The sequence below is a fragment of the Anguilla rostrata genome, chromosome 4 (genome assembly GCF_018555375.3).
Source record: "Anguilla rostrata isolate EN2019 chromosome 4, ASM1855537v3, whole genome shotgun sequence".
NCBI lineage: Eukaryota > Metazoa > Chordata > Actinopteri > Anguilliformes > Anguillidae > Anguilla > Anguilla rostrata.
The window spans coordinates 23,907,791-23,920,467 of NC_057936.1; the positions used below are offsets into that span (position 1 = coordinate 23,907,791).

Below are 12,677 nucleotides of genomic sequence, written 5' to 3' on the forward strand. Positions count from 1 at the left end.
CTTGTTTACTATGATTACTGGAAGCAGAAGCACTTCTGAGCTGCATTGTCAGTGTTTTGGAAAATCAAAACAAAAGGACTTAAAGACAAGTACTGAAGGAGACCAAGCTCATAATCCTTGCCTTTGCCCCTCTTCATTATTAATCAGCTGTCAGACAAAACCATTGGTTTTACTATATATTTTTAACATTTTAATGAACAATCACCTCTCCTCTCTCTGTAAATGTTCAAATACATTCAAGGTATTATCAAGGCGATGCTCCTATTCAATGCTTCATCTGCTGGTGTGTCGGTCTGAAGTCCCAGAGCACACCCAGTTTAATCAAGCTAAAATTTAAAATAATAAATGATTTCTCAGTTGAACTGAATGGTATGTACTTGGGGTGAGGTTGTGTGAGCCATCAAAAATGTATCTCAAGCAATGGGAACTATATCTCTGATATACTTCATGTTCTCATCCATCTAAGCTGTTCTGAAAGAACGGTAAAGTCTTCATAACACTATAAAGTCTCATGACACTGTTTATGACATCTGTTCTGTACATATTGCTTTGATTTTAAGATCCAAAAAACAGCACAAAACCCCAAAGCCAAGCGAATGCACTCTAGGACTCACATTGCTGCTGTTCTGTCTCGACGAAATTGCAGCAAATCCCTGCGCCAGTCATCTCAAGGTGTCGGAGCCTGAGGTGTAACCCGGTTCATCTCAACACCATACGCAGTGTGAAAGTAGGTGGGGATAAAGGTAAGAGATCAGAGGCCGATAACTTCATCTGCTGAAATCTATTACCAAGTGAGTCTACCACGAAGATCACAGACAGCCATTCGGCATTACTGAGTCTGCCACAAGGATCACAGACAACCATTCAGACAGTGTATTTCATTAAATAATATTATATGCAGATTATTGATGACCTTTCATCTCCTTGCCAAGCAGTTGCTATTCTGTAACAGAAGCGCTTTGATTCTACAGACACGCTGTCCTAAGCAGTTCCTGTTCCATAAATCATGGAGCCTCCTGCATTCCATATGACCTTACCTTTGTATCAAAATAACATAAAAGGGTCACGAGAAACAGCCATTCCACCCATCTGGGCTTATCTTGACTGAGCAGAGTATTCATTTTTATCTTCTCGCATCTTCTGTTTGTATCATTATTTCTCTCATTGTCAGACAGATAATGAAACTTGAGGCTTATTTATTTATTATTTTTGTGCCTCAATTCAGACAATATGGAATTTGTTACATTTTCCAGATAACACAGGCAAACCAACATCGGAGTGGAACTAACAGGTTTTAAGTAGCTGAAAGATGTTTTTTTCTCCCCGTATATATTCTAAAACTAATACACATATTTTTCTGTCCACTTACCTGGAACCTGAAAAAAAATGAGTTCTGTATTACTGAATCTGTATTCATGAGCTCCAGAATGGGGCCACACAAAGCAAGAGGCCTCGCCATTTGGTGCTACGTTGAATAAACACCCAGGTGGTGCTTTCGCCATTTAGCCAGCGCCCCATGCTGATCCTGTTTACATGGCCTGGGTAGATTCTGTTTCAAGTAGAGGTGCTAAACACCTTCACCCTGAGATAAAAGATGATTAATGCTCTCTGCTCCCTTTGAGGGAGCACAACTTAAGGCACCCAAAGCTGCTTAAGCAGTTAATTAGGCGGAGGTTAGCACACATCTCTGCGGAGATCTTCCAGCAGAAACAGGAGGGTTGCCGACCGAGGTGAAAACTTGATACCCTGAAGACTGCCTTTGATGTGGGCCCCCACCTTAAATACCATCCTGCAGGCACTCCTCCGGGGAAATTTGATTAGTTCTGTCTTTTAGTCCACAAACACTTTGGAGCATCAAAAGTGTGCTGCATGAGTTGTGCTGGGGCCTGCTTATAAATATCTCACTGAAAGGCTCGAGAAGAGCACTCTGGATCTTGGTAGAGCCCAGCAAGGAAGTTACATAGGGACCGTTGCAATGGATGCACTGAAGACATGTCTGTTCCTCGTTGTGTTTGCCCTCCATCCAGTCTGTAAGTACTGCCTGTGCTTTTCTCTGTGCTGTGCTTCTCTCTGCTTACCATTGCTTCTGACAACAGTTCAAGGTTACCACTCTGTAGCCAATGTGTAAATAACAGGTGTGATTACCAGCAAAGGTATGAGAGTGGTGTCCCTCATCAACAACAAATGTTAATGTGGAAACACATTTTCTCAATATAAATATTAAGCATATGTGCATGAAGGCATTGCAAAATGTAATATGCATATATATGTATAATATATTTCTCTCATACCTGAGTTAAAGATTGATTCTGATTACCTGAAGAGCAAACTCTTGTAGCACCCTGAATAGTGTAAACAATGAAGAAGTTCAAATTCCAGGTAAAAACTTATGTAAACACAATGTAAAAATGGTGACACTGTGTAGATATTGCTTTTAAAAGGCCACACAGATTTTGACATAAGTTTGATTGGAATGCCACATTAGGTTATGTTTTACGTAGCAATGCTGTGGTAGCAGCTGAAAAAAAATATGTGCATAATGTGTGTTTCAATGCCAATATTTGCTGTTGCTGTGGAAGCGCTGTCATCTGAAGCACCTTGTGAAAGTGTTTGTTGACGTGTTTTCAGCGACAGCCATGTTGGTCAAGGGTGCAGAACACAGAAACCTTTTCTCTGAAAGAAGCTGCTGCAAGAGACAAGGCCACTTCATTTATGTTGGGCAAGGTAAAGATCTCTCAATCCTTAAGGCGTAACACTCGTCCACTTAAGACTGCTACTGTGGAAGATAATATATTTATTACACTGGTGAAACGCCATGCTCTGTTTGAACCATAAATACTCATTTGAATTGCTTATACCATATGCCACACTAATTTCATTATTTCAAAACAATAATGTTGGTAAAGATCCATTAGCAATAATTGTTTCATTCTCCATTGATACTGCTAGAATTTGTTTGTTTAACTTATTTACAGTATGTCCCAGATTAGCAACACCGTGTGCTTTTTTAATTGTGACGTCTTTATTTTCATTCAGATATCTCCGGTAGCCCGGTCAGTGTGGACGTTGGTTTGTGCAGGTCCACCTGTGGGGGTGTTCAAAGGGCCCCCAATTCACATGGACCAGGATTACCCGGATATTCCAAACACTCGTCCATGCTGGACTACCTCAGGAGCAAAAAGGTAAACACATGCTATTACCAGTCGCCACTCGGGGGAGCCCCTTAGTCCCCACATTATAAGCTATTATATGTACTGCGTTTATTCGTTACGTAGACTTCAGCTACAAACGGAAAATGAATGAACAAATATGTTACCGCATTGTGCCAAATATTGTGCCATAGCATGTTATTGAATTATACGAACCGGGTGCCTGTTTTAAATAATTTGATTTAAATTAGATTTGGCTCAATTTAAATTATTACGTTACCGCCAAAATGAAAAGCGAATCTGTTTTGAATATTATTATTTCAATATTGCAGCACATTTGGGGAGAAGAACATATTCAAAGACCGATAATTATTAAAGAGTATTTAAATGTTATATATTTTAAACGACTCTCTTCGCTCGTCAAGGTGCGCGGCCGTACTACTCCTGACGCCGCAGGTGAAGTGTCCTCCTGCGGCAGAAGCTCTATCTGTGAGCCGGCCGGGATTCGTGTGGAGCGAGTGCTTCTGATGGAAGGGCTACGAGAAGTAGAGGTCATTGATGAGTGTCACTGCGAGCTCAAACTGGAACAGTGCGTTCGTATGCCCGCCTTGAAGACCTACTTATTTGAGACACCTTACGAGACTGTCGTTGACGTGGGAAAGTGCTCCAGTTCGACTGAGTTTCCAGGTTTGTATAGTCCAATGTAATACACATGAACACAGAACACACAAGTACAACCATTAGATACTGGAGTGGTTTTAAACTATCAGTTAACACAAGAGGGCTGCACCACTACTCTTATTTACTCATTTAGGATACTTTTTGTAAAGCATTGTGTAAACTACCACATACATTTCACACAAGGAACTTTCTCCCTATACTTATGAAGTACATATATCAACAGATAAAACTGACATAATACATACATACATACATACATAATAATTTGGCTGCAGCTCGAGACATTGATGTAAACAAAATATAAACAACAAACTTTCTTTATAAAAATTCTTGTTTGAATGCTAAGCATGCATTTTGCTATTTATTTTTAGAAATTGCATTGTAAATGGGAATTTGTGATTTTATATCATTCTTACATTTATTTAATATTTGAATGTTTAATTAATTTTAAATAGGCACACCATTGAATTGAAATGAAGTTCAATGTTGCAATGCATTTTGTATATAAGAACTGACAACGCATTCACCTTTGCATCTGTGTCATTATATGAGTCACATAGCTGATCTCGGTCATGCGTATAAGTTTAATAGTGAAATGCAATGCAACCAAAATCCCAGTTTCCCTGTGATTCATTATTTAGCCCTGGAAGAAAGGTCTGGTAGGGGTCTTTTATTCATTCTACTGCATGTGAAATGGCTGATATTTTAACTTTATTTATTTATTTATTTATTTATTTTTTGTCTTGGCAGAGGGTTTCTCCTGTGTCCCCGTTAAATTTGACTCAGCCCTGGTGGAGACTCCTGATAAACTTGACCTCATCAGGACACTGAGTGCCTGTGAGCTGAGAGAAAGCTGCTACAGGGTTCCATACATTGAGTATCATTATGAAGTTGTCCACAGCTCTAATGGAGTAAAAGAAGAGAAGATTAAGGTGAGGCAATGTTTCCAAAAAACAATATTTTTAAGACATTTCTGGGGTGCAGACAATTATTACCCTTTGACTTTAGAAAAAGGTCAGGAAGATTTGCATACTCAAACGATTTCAGATATTCACAATGTATACACCAATACACATTTTCTGAATGATTTTAATCACTGCCTTTTTAAAATTGTTAACCCAATTAGCATGTGAACCCACATGATTAGTATGCATTAGTTAATTACAAAAATACCAGTAGTTCTGCAGGTCATTATTCTATTTATGATTTACTTAAAGTAATATTCATACACAAAACAGTTATCCAAACTACTTGAAGTAAGTGAAAACCAACAAGGGGAAGCCTGCTTCACCATCCATATCAGCGATACGTACAAAACACCAGAAAGTATTCCAAATTTTGGTTGCAAATCTCTGCAACCTTTTCCTGAAATTTTTGTTCTCTTGGTGACTCATGAATGTAATCATGAAAATATGACAATCGCTTTCATTATTGGGAATACTATTGGGATCACTTACATTATCTGGGAAATAAAGCACATTTGACCACTGGAAAAGGAAATCCCAGAATACCATTCATATGTGATTAGGCAAAGAGCATGCTGATTGTACTCAAGTGCTAGACATACCAAATGTGTCATTTCCACTACCGTGAAATGGCAGCTGTGGGGTGCTTTCTAACAGTTTGCACGGTTGTTTTTTTGGTTAAAGGGTTAAGAATTTATAGTTGGTTTGAATACCATGCCACAGGTATTCACACACACATACACACACGCATTTACCGTCAGTCAGTAAGACATGGTCAGTAACTGGCTTCCACACTGAACCTTTTATTATGACACCTGCTTCACTGCAATGAACAAAAAAATAAAAATACAATGCAAACAGTTAAAAGTAAACTTTTACGTGTGAACACCAGATTTAATTACATGTGGCTCAGTTTTTCAATTAATTGCAGAGCAGCTGGTCTTTACATTAAAAATGGAAAAAAATATCACATACATTGATGTTCTTCCAAAACAACTATTTCCTTACTCATAGCCACAATTACATTTAAAATTCAGCCATCAGCTTACATTCATCCGATAAAGTAAAATCTAATAATTTTATGGAGATACTGCATAAGTGATTCATTAAAAGGCCAATTTGATCCTATTAGGCTGACAAGTTTTGTATCTTGGTAATTTATGTAACTGTTGTTTATTTCAGTGCCCCCTGTCTGCCACTCCCTTAACAAAAGGCGTGAAAAAAGTGTACACAAATGGTCTCTCCAGGTGCCAAATCAAAGCACTTAAAATGCTAAATACTATCTTCCCCAGTCCTAGCTGTGGGAGACATTGGGTGCTTGGTGCATATTGGCATCCTGCTGTGAGCTGATTGCCTTGTCTTTGTGTTGCTAATTTTCCCCAGGAAATTGACATTGGCAGATGTTTAGGAAGCTGTGCCGCAGGAAATCGATGCCTTCTCAGGTAAGCACAGCTGCTGCAGCCCCCCTCAAGAACTCTCCACCCCGTTTCAGCACTCCTCTCCGAACAGTCTGTTTGCTTTAACACCACAGGCTCATGTAAAGCGCCCATAAATCTGGCCACAAACATTGCCTGTTTATTTTCTCACTCACACTCCGACATTTTCCAAGGTGAAAATAGATCTAAATTTAAAAACCAAATCTAATTTATAGCGAATTCAAAGGAACGGGAGAGCGAGCTCTTAAAACCATTTAAGAAGATGGCTTAAGACAGATTAACTGAAACATGGCAAATGCACCTGAGAAGTCAAATATCTACTTGATTATAAAATGTATTGATTATAAAATACAGCATATATATCGCTCTCCCTAATTACTTTAAAGGAGCACAACTAATCCAGAACAATGCCTGATGTGGGAGAAGGCGACATCCAGCTCCTGTGTTCCTCTGGGGTACCAGAACCATGTGTTCAGAAGCCGACAAGGACACATCCGCAACATCCTGGCCATTTCTTCCTGCCAATGCCAGCAGTGAAAACAGCGCCCTCTACTGGAGTACTCCATACACGTCCACTCACAGAAGAGAACTCTCAGCCAAATAAAGGCAAAGGAATCTTCACTGAAAAATTGCATTCCTGACATTATCTCACTGTAGCTAGGTGTACAACCTGAAATGACTGAAAATCACTTTGCATTTCCTGGAGGGAAAATACTTTAAGGGCTAAAACCCGAAAGACCTGAAAGGTTCTAGAAGTTTCTTTATATATTAGACAAATGCACAAATGAAAAGGCACAGAAGTGGTGCAGTTATATGTTTTGTTTCAAGATTTTTCTAGGTCTTCAAGTTTTATTGTAAAATATGTAAGATATGTATAAAAATAATTTTGTAAATAAAATTTTGAGAACATTTTTTAATTAACGAGTGGTCCATTCATTAAAACTGTTGGAAGTTATTCCAGACAAACTGACTGATAATTTATCAGTTCTTGAAGAAGGTGCTGTATTAATGGGTTATCTTTTACTATCTGTTTGTAAACTACAATTGTGATAGAAGAATAATTACCAAAAAAGGTTGTAAAATACCAGTACAATTTCAAACGTATATACAGTGCCCACCAATGTTACTCACAGCTTTGATAAAGATGTGCAAAATAGGCTATATAAAATATATGAGCTATATTGTATGCTCAAAAATCAGAAAATTATATTATTTCATATTAATACAATTGCCCACAGAAAAGATTTGTTTAACAAGTCATATTTTTTCTAAAATAGTTGTCACAATTATTCACACCCTTGTTTCCAGGACAACACTATTGGGTAGTCTTCCATAGTGTTCACGGTGAACTTATTCTTAAGTACTGAATCTTTCAAGGTCTGCATTTGTGGCCTTGCCATTTTCACTTCAAACCAAAATTTTTCAATCATTTTCAACTCTGGAGACAGAGATGTTTATTGCAAAACAGTCATTATGTGGTCAGAAGGTCTACCAATGCTATACTTTGATTAGAATCCACCAAGAAGCTAAAAATGATCAAAGATTCCCCATTAATGTCATCTCATAAAACACTATAGACGAGCAGGCAGTGTTCTCCTTGTAAAGGGCCATTGCGCAAAGTACCAAAAACAGAGGCGTGAGAAATTGTACCTTCTATCTCTTTGGTGAAAACAAATTACTTGCAATGCCAAATCTTTTTATCTGAACAATGGTACAGCCTCCCATCCTCATTTTTATCAAGGGTGCAAATAATATTAGAGGGCATTTAAAAGAACATTTAAAAATAATTTTAATTTAAAGTGGCCAATGCCATATGTCCACCAAAAAAAAAACTGATAAAATGAGAACTATGACTTAATAAATCAGTGACATATAATTTATCATTGCCTCAGTTTAAATCAATTTGTTTGTTTTCCCATTGTGGTGCCATAAGCTTTCATTTCTCCCTGAATTGTCACTAAGCTAATATTGCCTCTGTCGAACAAAGTTGGGCATGGTGTAGTGTCTGTATGTTTTTAATGGCAATTGCTTGTTAGTTGTGACAGGGATGTGGCAGGAAAAGGTTTCAGGGTTTCAGGTCTGCCTTTTATGTTGTTCTTATGTTGACATGTTTTCTTCCACCAAGAAAGTATCATTTTATACCAAAACTGTATTGTGAAGCCATCATACTACCTAGTTTCTGTTGCATGTTCATATGTAAATGAGGCTCCATTTGGATTGGAAAAAGTATTTCATATGGCTGCCATTCTTATCTCTCATCTCCAAAATAATTATTTCTGAATCAGATCTCAATACAATGTGTCTATGACTTTCTTTCTTTTAAGATCGTTACTTCAACTATTTAAAGACTGATATCAATGAATCTAAGACAACAAATAGCTACTAATGAACAATATCATGCCAAGCTGCATTTTCTTAGACGATCAAGAAGGATATAAGAACATCTAAAATTCTTCTAGATGATGATGATAATAATAATAATAATACTAATAATAATAATAATAAATTCAACTGATACTTACCATTGCAGGGAAATCTTAGAGGACTACATTGCAAAACCAAGCAAATAGCCAATACTTAAGACAATTACGCGCATCGTGCAGTAAATATGTGTATAGCAGCAGTTTTGCCGTATGACAGCACTCACCGAATGTGTACAGTAAGCATTGAACAAACAATCAACCGTGATAAATGCGTGATATTGTTGCGTGGAAAGGTGGGAGACAGAGAAACCTCGGTTTCCGATCCCCTCCAGTACACAGTAGTACTGCTCTGCACATTAGCATTCCATCACGTCCCTGTAGACGAATTAAAATCAGTTAGTGAACTTCACTGTAAAAGACGGAGACAGATGCATATTCGTCGAATGTGCAAGCCAGGTGAAATGACTGCACTTTTTGAGACGCGTTCAAAAAGTTTGATGACATCGTGCATTATTATGTCATGTTTCTGGTGTGTTATGTGACCTAAGACCTGTGTCGATGCAATCAATATTTGCATAAATTAGGAAACCCAACCCATGTTGCAGCTAAACCCTTACATCGAGAATGCTGGTATATTTATAAAGAACGTAAACACTGTCGTATTTGATATAGAAAACAGTTCAGAACGTTTCTAGGTAGGCCTACTGAACAAGATTCTCACAGCATGGCATCATGTAAAGCTGTGTTTGACCAGGTGACCGTGTAACTGGCGGTTAGTATTAACACATTATGTTGTATGCCTATATCCCTAAAATGCTGCAGAGCATTTCCCTTGTATGTTTATCAACGTAATTGGCGTTCCTGTAAGACATTAGCTCCCTGTTTGTCGAAATTAATTGATCCATTTAGAGGAAGTTAGCCTCCCAGGGTGAGTAAACTTCCTTGTCCTCAACAAAGGTTTTTCACATTGTCTGATGATATAATTGAACTAGCCTTTTATCCCGAAAGATTAAATAGACTCACCACCCTGTTATGTTCATGTGCTTTTATAATAAGTCATGGTTGGGATATTAAACCTTAAACAAAGGTATGAAATTCTCTGTGATGTCCACCTCTGCATGACTGCATATTGACAGAACAATTTGAGTCACCTACAATCAGGTTCACACCTTGTTAACACCGCCATTAGATTGTCTTTACAGACACTGATTGTTGATTTGCATTTGCGTCTTAATGGAATCTTTTATTGCTGTTGTCCGAAGGCTTAGACACCCAGGGCAACGCTTTGCCATTTGATATAAAGCTGCGTGCACCAAGAGTATTTCCACTCACCGAAGTCTCAGCCTTAGATACAGTACCTCACTGGGATCTGTTCCAAGAGTAGCCGAAAAGCTAGTTTTCGAATATGTTGACTACCGTCTTGATAATTGCTGCTATGGCGAGCACTGTCATCTCTAGGCCATCGCAGAACCACTTGGAAAACACCTTTACTGTTGAGAACGAATCAGAAGAAGTGCGTTCGGAAGCTCTGAAAAGGCTTTTGGAAGTTTTTGGAATGGAAGATCCACCTCACTTGCGTGGTCTCCAAAAGCAACCACCACAGTACATGCTTGACTTGTACAACACGGTGGCGGATATTGATGGCGTTACAAAGGACCCGGACTTGCTGGAGGGAAACACGGTTCGAAGTTTCTTTGATAAACGTAAGATCACCACTTCCTTTACCTGCTAGATTGTCTGAAGGATGCACTTCATTTGTTCGTTGGTTTACATATATCCATTAATTTTACGAAGAATGTTACGTTTTATTACTTTCATTCGAAACAACAAATCCGTCTTTCTGTGCGTACAGTCTAAGGGTGCATTTGTAGAACTGTAATTTTCAGTTGCGTTTCCGATTGCATAATGGACGAGGTTATTTGTGTGTGGTGCGTCAATACGGCTTTTCTTGGTACGTAAATTCAGACCACTTCTTGACTTTGCACCCTCTTCCCCTCTTCCTTACAGTTCACAGCGAACAAATCCAGTTCATGTTCAACCTGTCGAATGTTGCCAAAACGGAGAAGGTTTTGACTGCAGAACTCCATCTGTTTAAACTGAGACCTCTGGCTTCGTTGGCATTCAACAGACATCACTTTTGCCAGGTACTTCAGGCTTTTGAAGTTAAGATGATTTGTGTTTTGTAGCATCCTGGTTGAGCTGAATTTGGATGCTATAAGCAATAACCCTACAAGAAATATTAACTGAGAGTCTGTCTCTGTCTACAGATTAGTGTTTACCAGCTCCTTGAAAACAAACAAGGGAACACATCTCAGGGCAGGAAGCTACTGGCTTCAAGACTGCTTCCTGTTCATTCCAGTGGCTGGGAGGTTTTCTCCATCACACAGGCAGTAAGTCCACTTAAATTCATTACCAATGGCCATTTGAATTTTCACAATGCTTTCGTAATCTCTCACATACATTTAAGTGCACGCCTCACATGCATCCCTCCCCTCTTCACATGCACTAGTTACTTAGAGGCTGTACATACGGGCTTGTGCTAAACGGTTATTGTATCTGAAGGTGCGCTCCTGGATGGCAGACGAGGGCAGCAACCTGGGGCTGCTGGTGACGGTGCGGACGCTGGGAGGAAGCCAGATGGATACCAAGCTGGTTCGGTTTGCCTCCGGTCGCCACCACCACCAGAGCAAGCAGCCCATGCTGGTCCTCTTCACAGATGACGGGAGGCGAGCTGCCTCACTTAAGAGCACTCTGACAGGTAACAGGACTACCAAACTCCCCCCATAACCGCGGGACACGATGATAACGCTGAACATGGTCTTACAGTCACTGGTTTTTGATGTGAACTACCAACACAAACTGAAGATGAAATGAGCATGAAACATGTTATGTGCCTTTTAAACAATATCATATATATGAAGTTATGCTGTATTGCACCTCAGTTTCTCAGTGATCCTTAATCGTGTCTTTCACCCTTAGATGTGGGTGACACCCCAGCCCCCCCCAGCTTGCCGCTGGCTCCGAAGCCTGCAGCCGGACACCGTAGCGCACGCTCCCTGGACTACGACGAGGATCAGCAGATGCCCTGCCAGCGCCTCCCCCTCTATGTGGACTTTGAGGAGATCGGCTGGTCTGGCTGGATCGTGTCGCCGCGCGGTTACAATGCGTACCACTGCAAGGGCTCCTGCCCCTTCCCGCTGGGGCAGAACATGCGGCCGACCAACCACGCCACCGTGCAGTCCATCATCAACGCGCTCAAGCTCACCAAGGGCATCGAGACGCCCTGCTGCGTTCCTGACAAGCTCTTTTCCATCAACCTGCTCTACTTCGACGACGACGAAAACGTGGTGCTCAAGCAGTACGACGACATGGTAGCAGGAAGCTGTGGCTGCCATTAAGGACTCCCCCTACTGGTCACCTTTTGCTTTTGCATGCAACAGGTTGTGCAGCTCATGCGTGTGCTGTCCACAGAGGAAAGCAATTTAGGGAAGGTCCAAATGCACAGGCACATTTAATGAAAACAAGTGATACTACTACTGTCCTTATTGGTCCAGAAAACAGTACGGTAGTCTCAGTCTCAGCATTCAGGTGTCTGCAATAGACACAAGTAGAGGTAGTCTGTGTGGCCTTTGGGATTCACATTGAGTGAAAATGCACCAGGCACAGCATGTGGTGACCAGCCCATTTGAGACCTCTGAGTGACGTGCATGTATTTGCATTCCCTGTGCCATTGTATGATATGTAAATAGCTATATATATTAATATAAGATCAGGAATTTATCTTGGAAAAGCTGTACATGTGTAAATGTGTAAAAACTTTATGGCTGAAAATTTTTTAGAAGTTTTTTAGAAATTAAAAAAAAAAAATTGAATCAAATGTGGATTCTGAGGGATTGTCCTGACAATGCACCATTGAATAATCTGTAGTTTACAATTTAACCAGTAATAGCACTCATCAGACATAGCAAGATCACCTTTCTTATACAAACATCCACTGTGTAATATGTAATATATAACAGACAC

At 39.7% G+C, this 12,677-nt stretch overlaps 2 protein-coding genes across 3 annotated transcripts; both read left to right on the forward strand.

Annotated features, from left to right (window-relative positions):
* The first annotated feature begins 614 nt into the window (after positions 1-614).
* pnhd (pinhead) lies at positions 615-7,084 on the forward strand. Its single transcript, XM_064331607.1, has 7 exons — positions 615-2,030; positions 2,629-2,724; positions 3,037-3,182; positions 3,575-3,836; positions 4,581-4,762; positions 6,179-6,237; positions 6,618-7,084. The coding sequence occupies exons 1-7, from the start codon at positions 1,976-1,978 to the stop codon at positions 6,766-6,768; spliced, it is 951 nt and encodes a 316-aa protein (XP_064187677.1). The 5' UTR covers positions 615-1,975; the 3' UTR covers positions 6,769-7,084.
* A 2,184-nt stretch (positions 7,085-9,268) lies between these two features.
* admp (anti-dorsalizing morphogenic protein) lies at positions 9,269-12,553 on the forward strand. 2 transcript variants are annotated; one of them, XM_064331611.1, is made up of 6 exons: positions 9,269-9,582; positions 10,113-10,357; positions 10,662-10,798; positions 10,922-11,044; positions 11,217-11,412; positions 11,634-12,553. In XM_064331611.1, exons 2-6 carry the CDS (start codon positions 10,210-10,212, stop codon positions 12,050-12,052), a joined length of 1,023 nt encoding a protein of 340 aa, XP_064187681.1. In that variant the 5' UTR covers positions 9,269-9,582; positions 10,113-10,209; the 3' UTR covers positions 12,053-12,553. The 2 variants fall into 2 exon arrangements, with proteins under 2 accessions (XP_064187681.1, XP_064187680.1); XM_064331610.1 differs by lacking the exon at positions 9,269-9,582 and having other exon boundaries at positions 9,609-10,357.
* The last annotated feature ends 124 nt before the right edge of the window (positions 12,554-12,677 follow it).

Coding starts and splice junctions, on each gene's coding strand:
- pnhd (XM_064331607.1), top strand. CDS start 1,976: ATGGATGCACTGAAGACATGTCTGTTCCTCGTTGTGTTTGCCCTCCAT. Junction 3,183..3,574: donor ACTACCTCAGGAGCAAAAAG/GTAAACACATGC, acceptor TCGCTCGTCAAG/GTGCGCGGCCGTACTACTCC. Junction 3,837..4,580: donor CAGTTCGACTGAGTTTCCAG/GTTTGTATAGTC, acceptor TTGTCTTGGCAG/AGGGTTTCTCCTGTGTCCCC.
- admp (XM_064331610.1), top strand. CDS start 10,060: ATGTTGACTACCGTCTTGATAATTGCTGCTATGGCGAGCACTGTCATC. Junction 10,358..10,661: donor TCGAAGTTTCTTTGATAAAC/GTAAGATCACCA, acceptor TCTTCCTTACAG/TTCACAGCGAACAAATCCAG. Junction 11,045..11,216: donor TTTTCTCCATCACACAGGCA/GTAAGTCCACTT, acceptor TTGTATCTGAAG/GTGCGCTCCTGGATGGCAGA.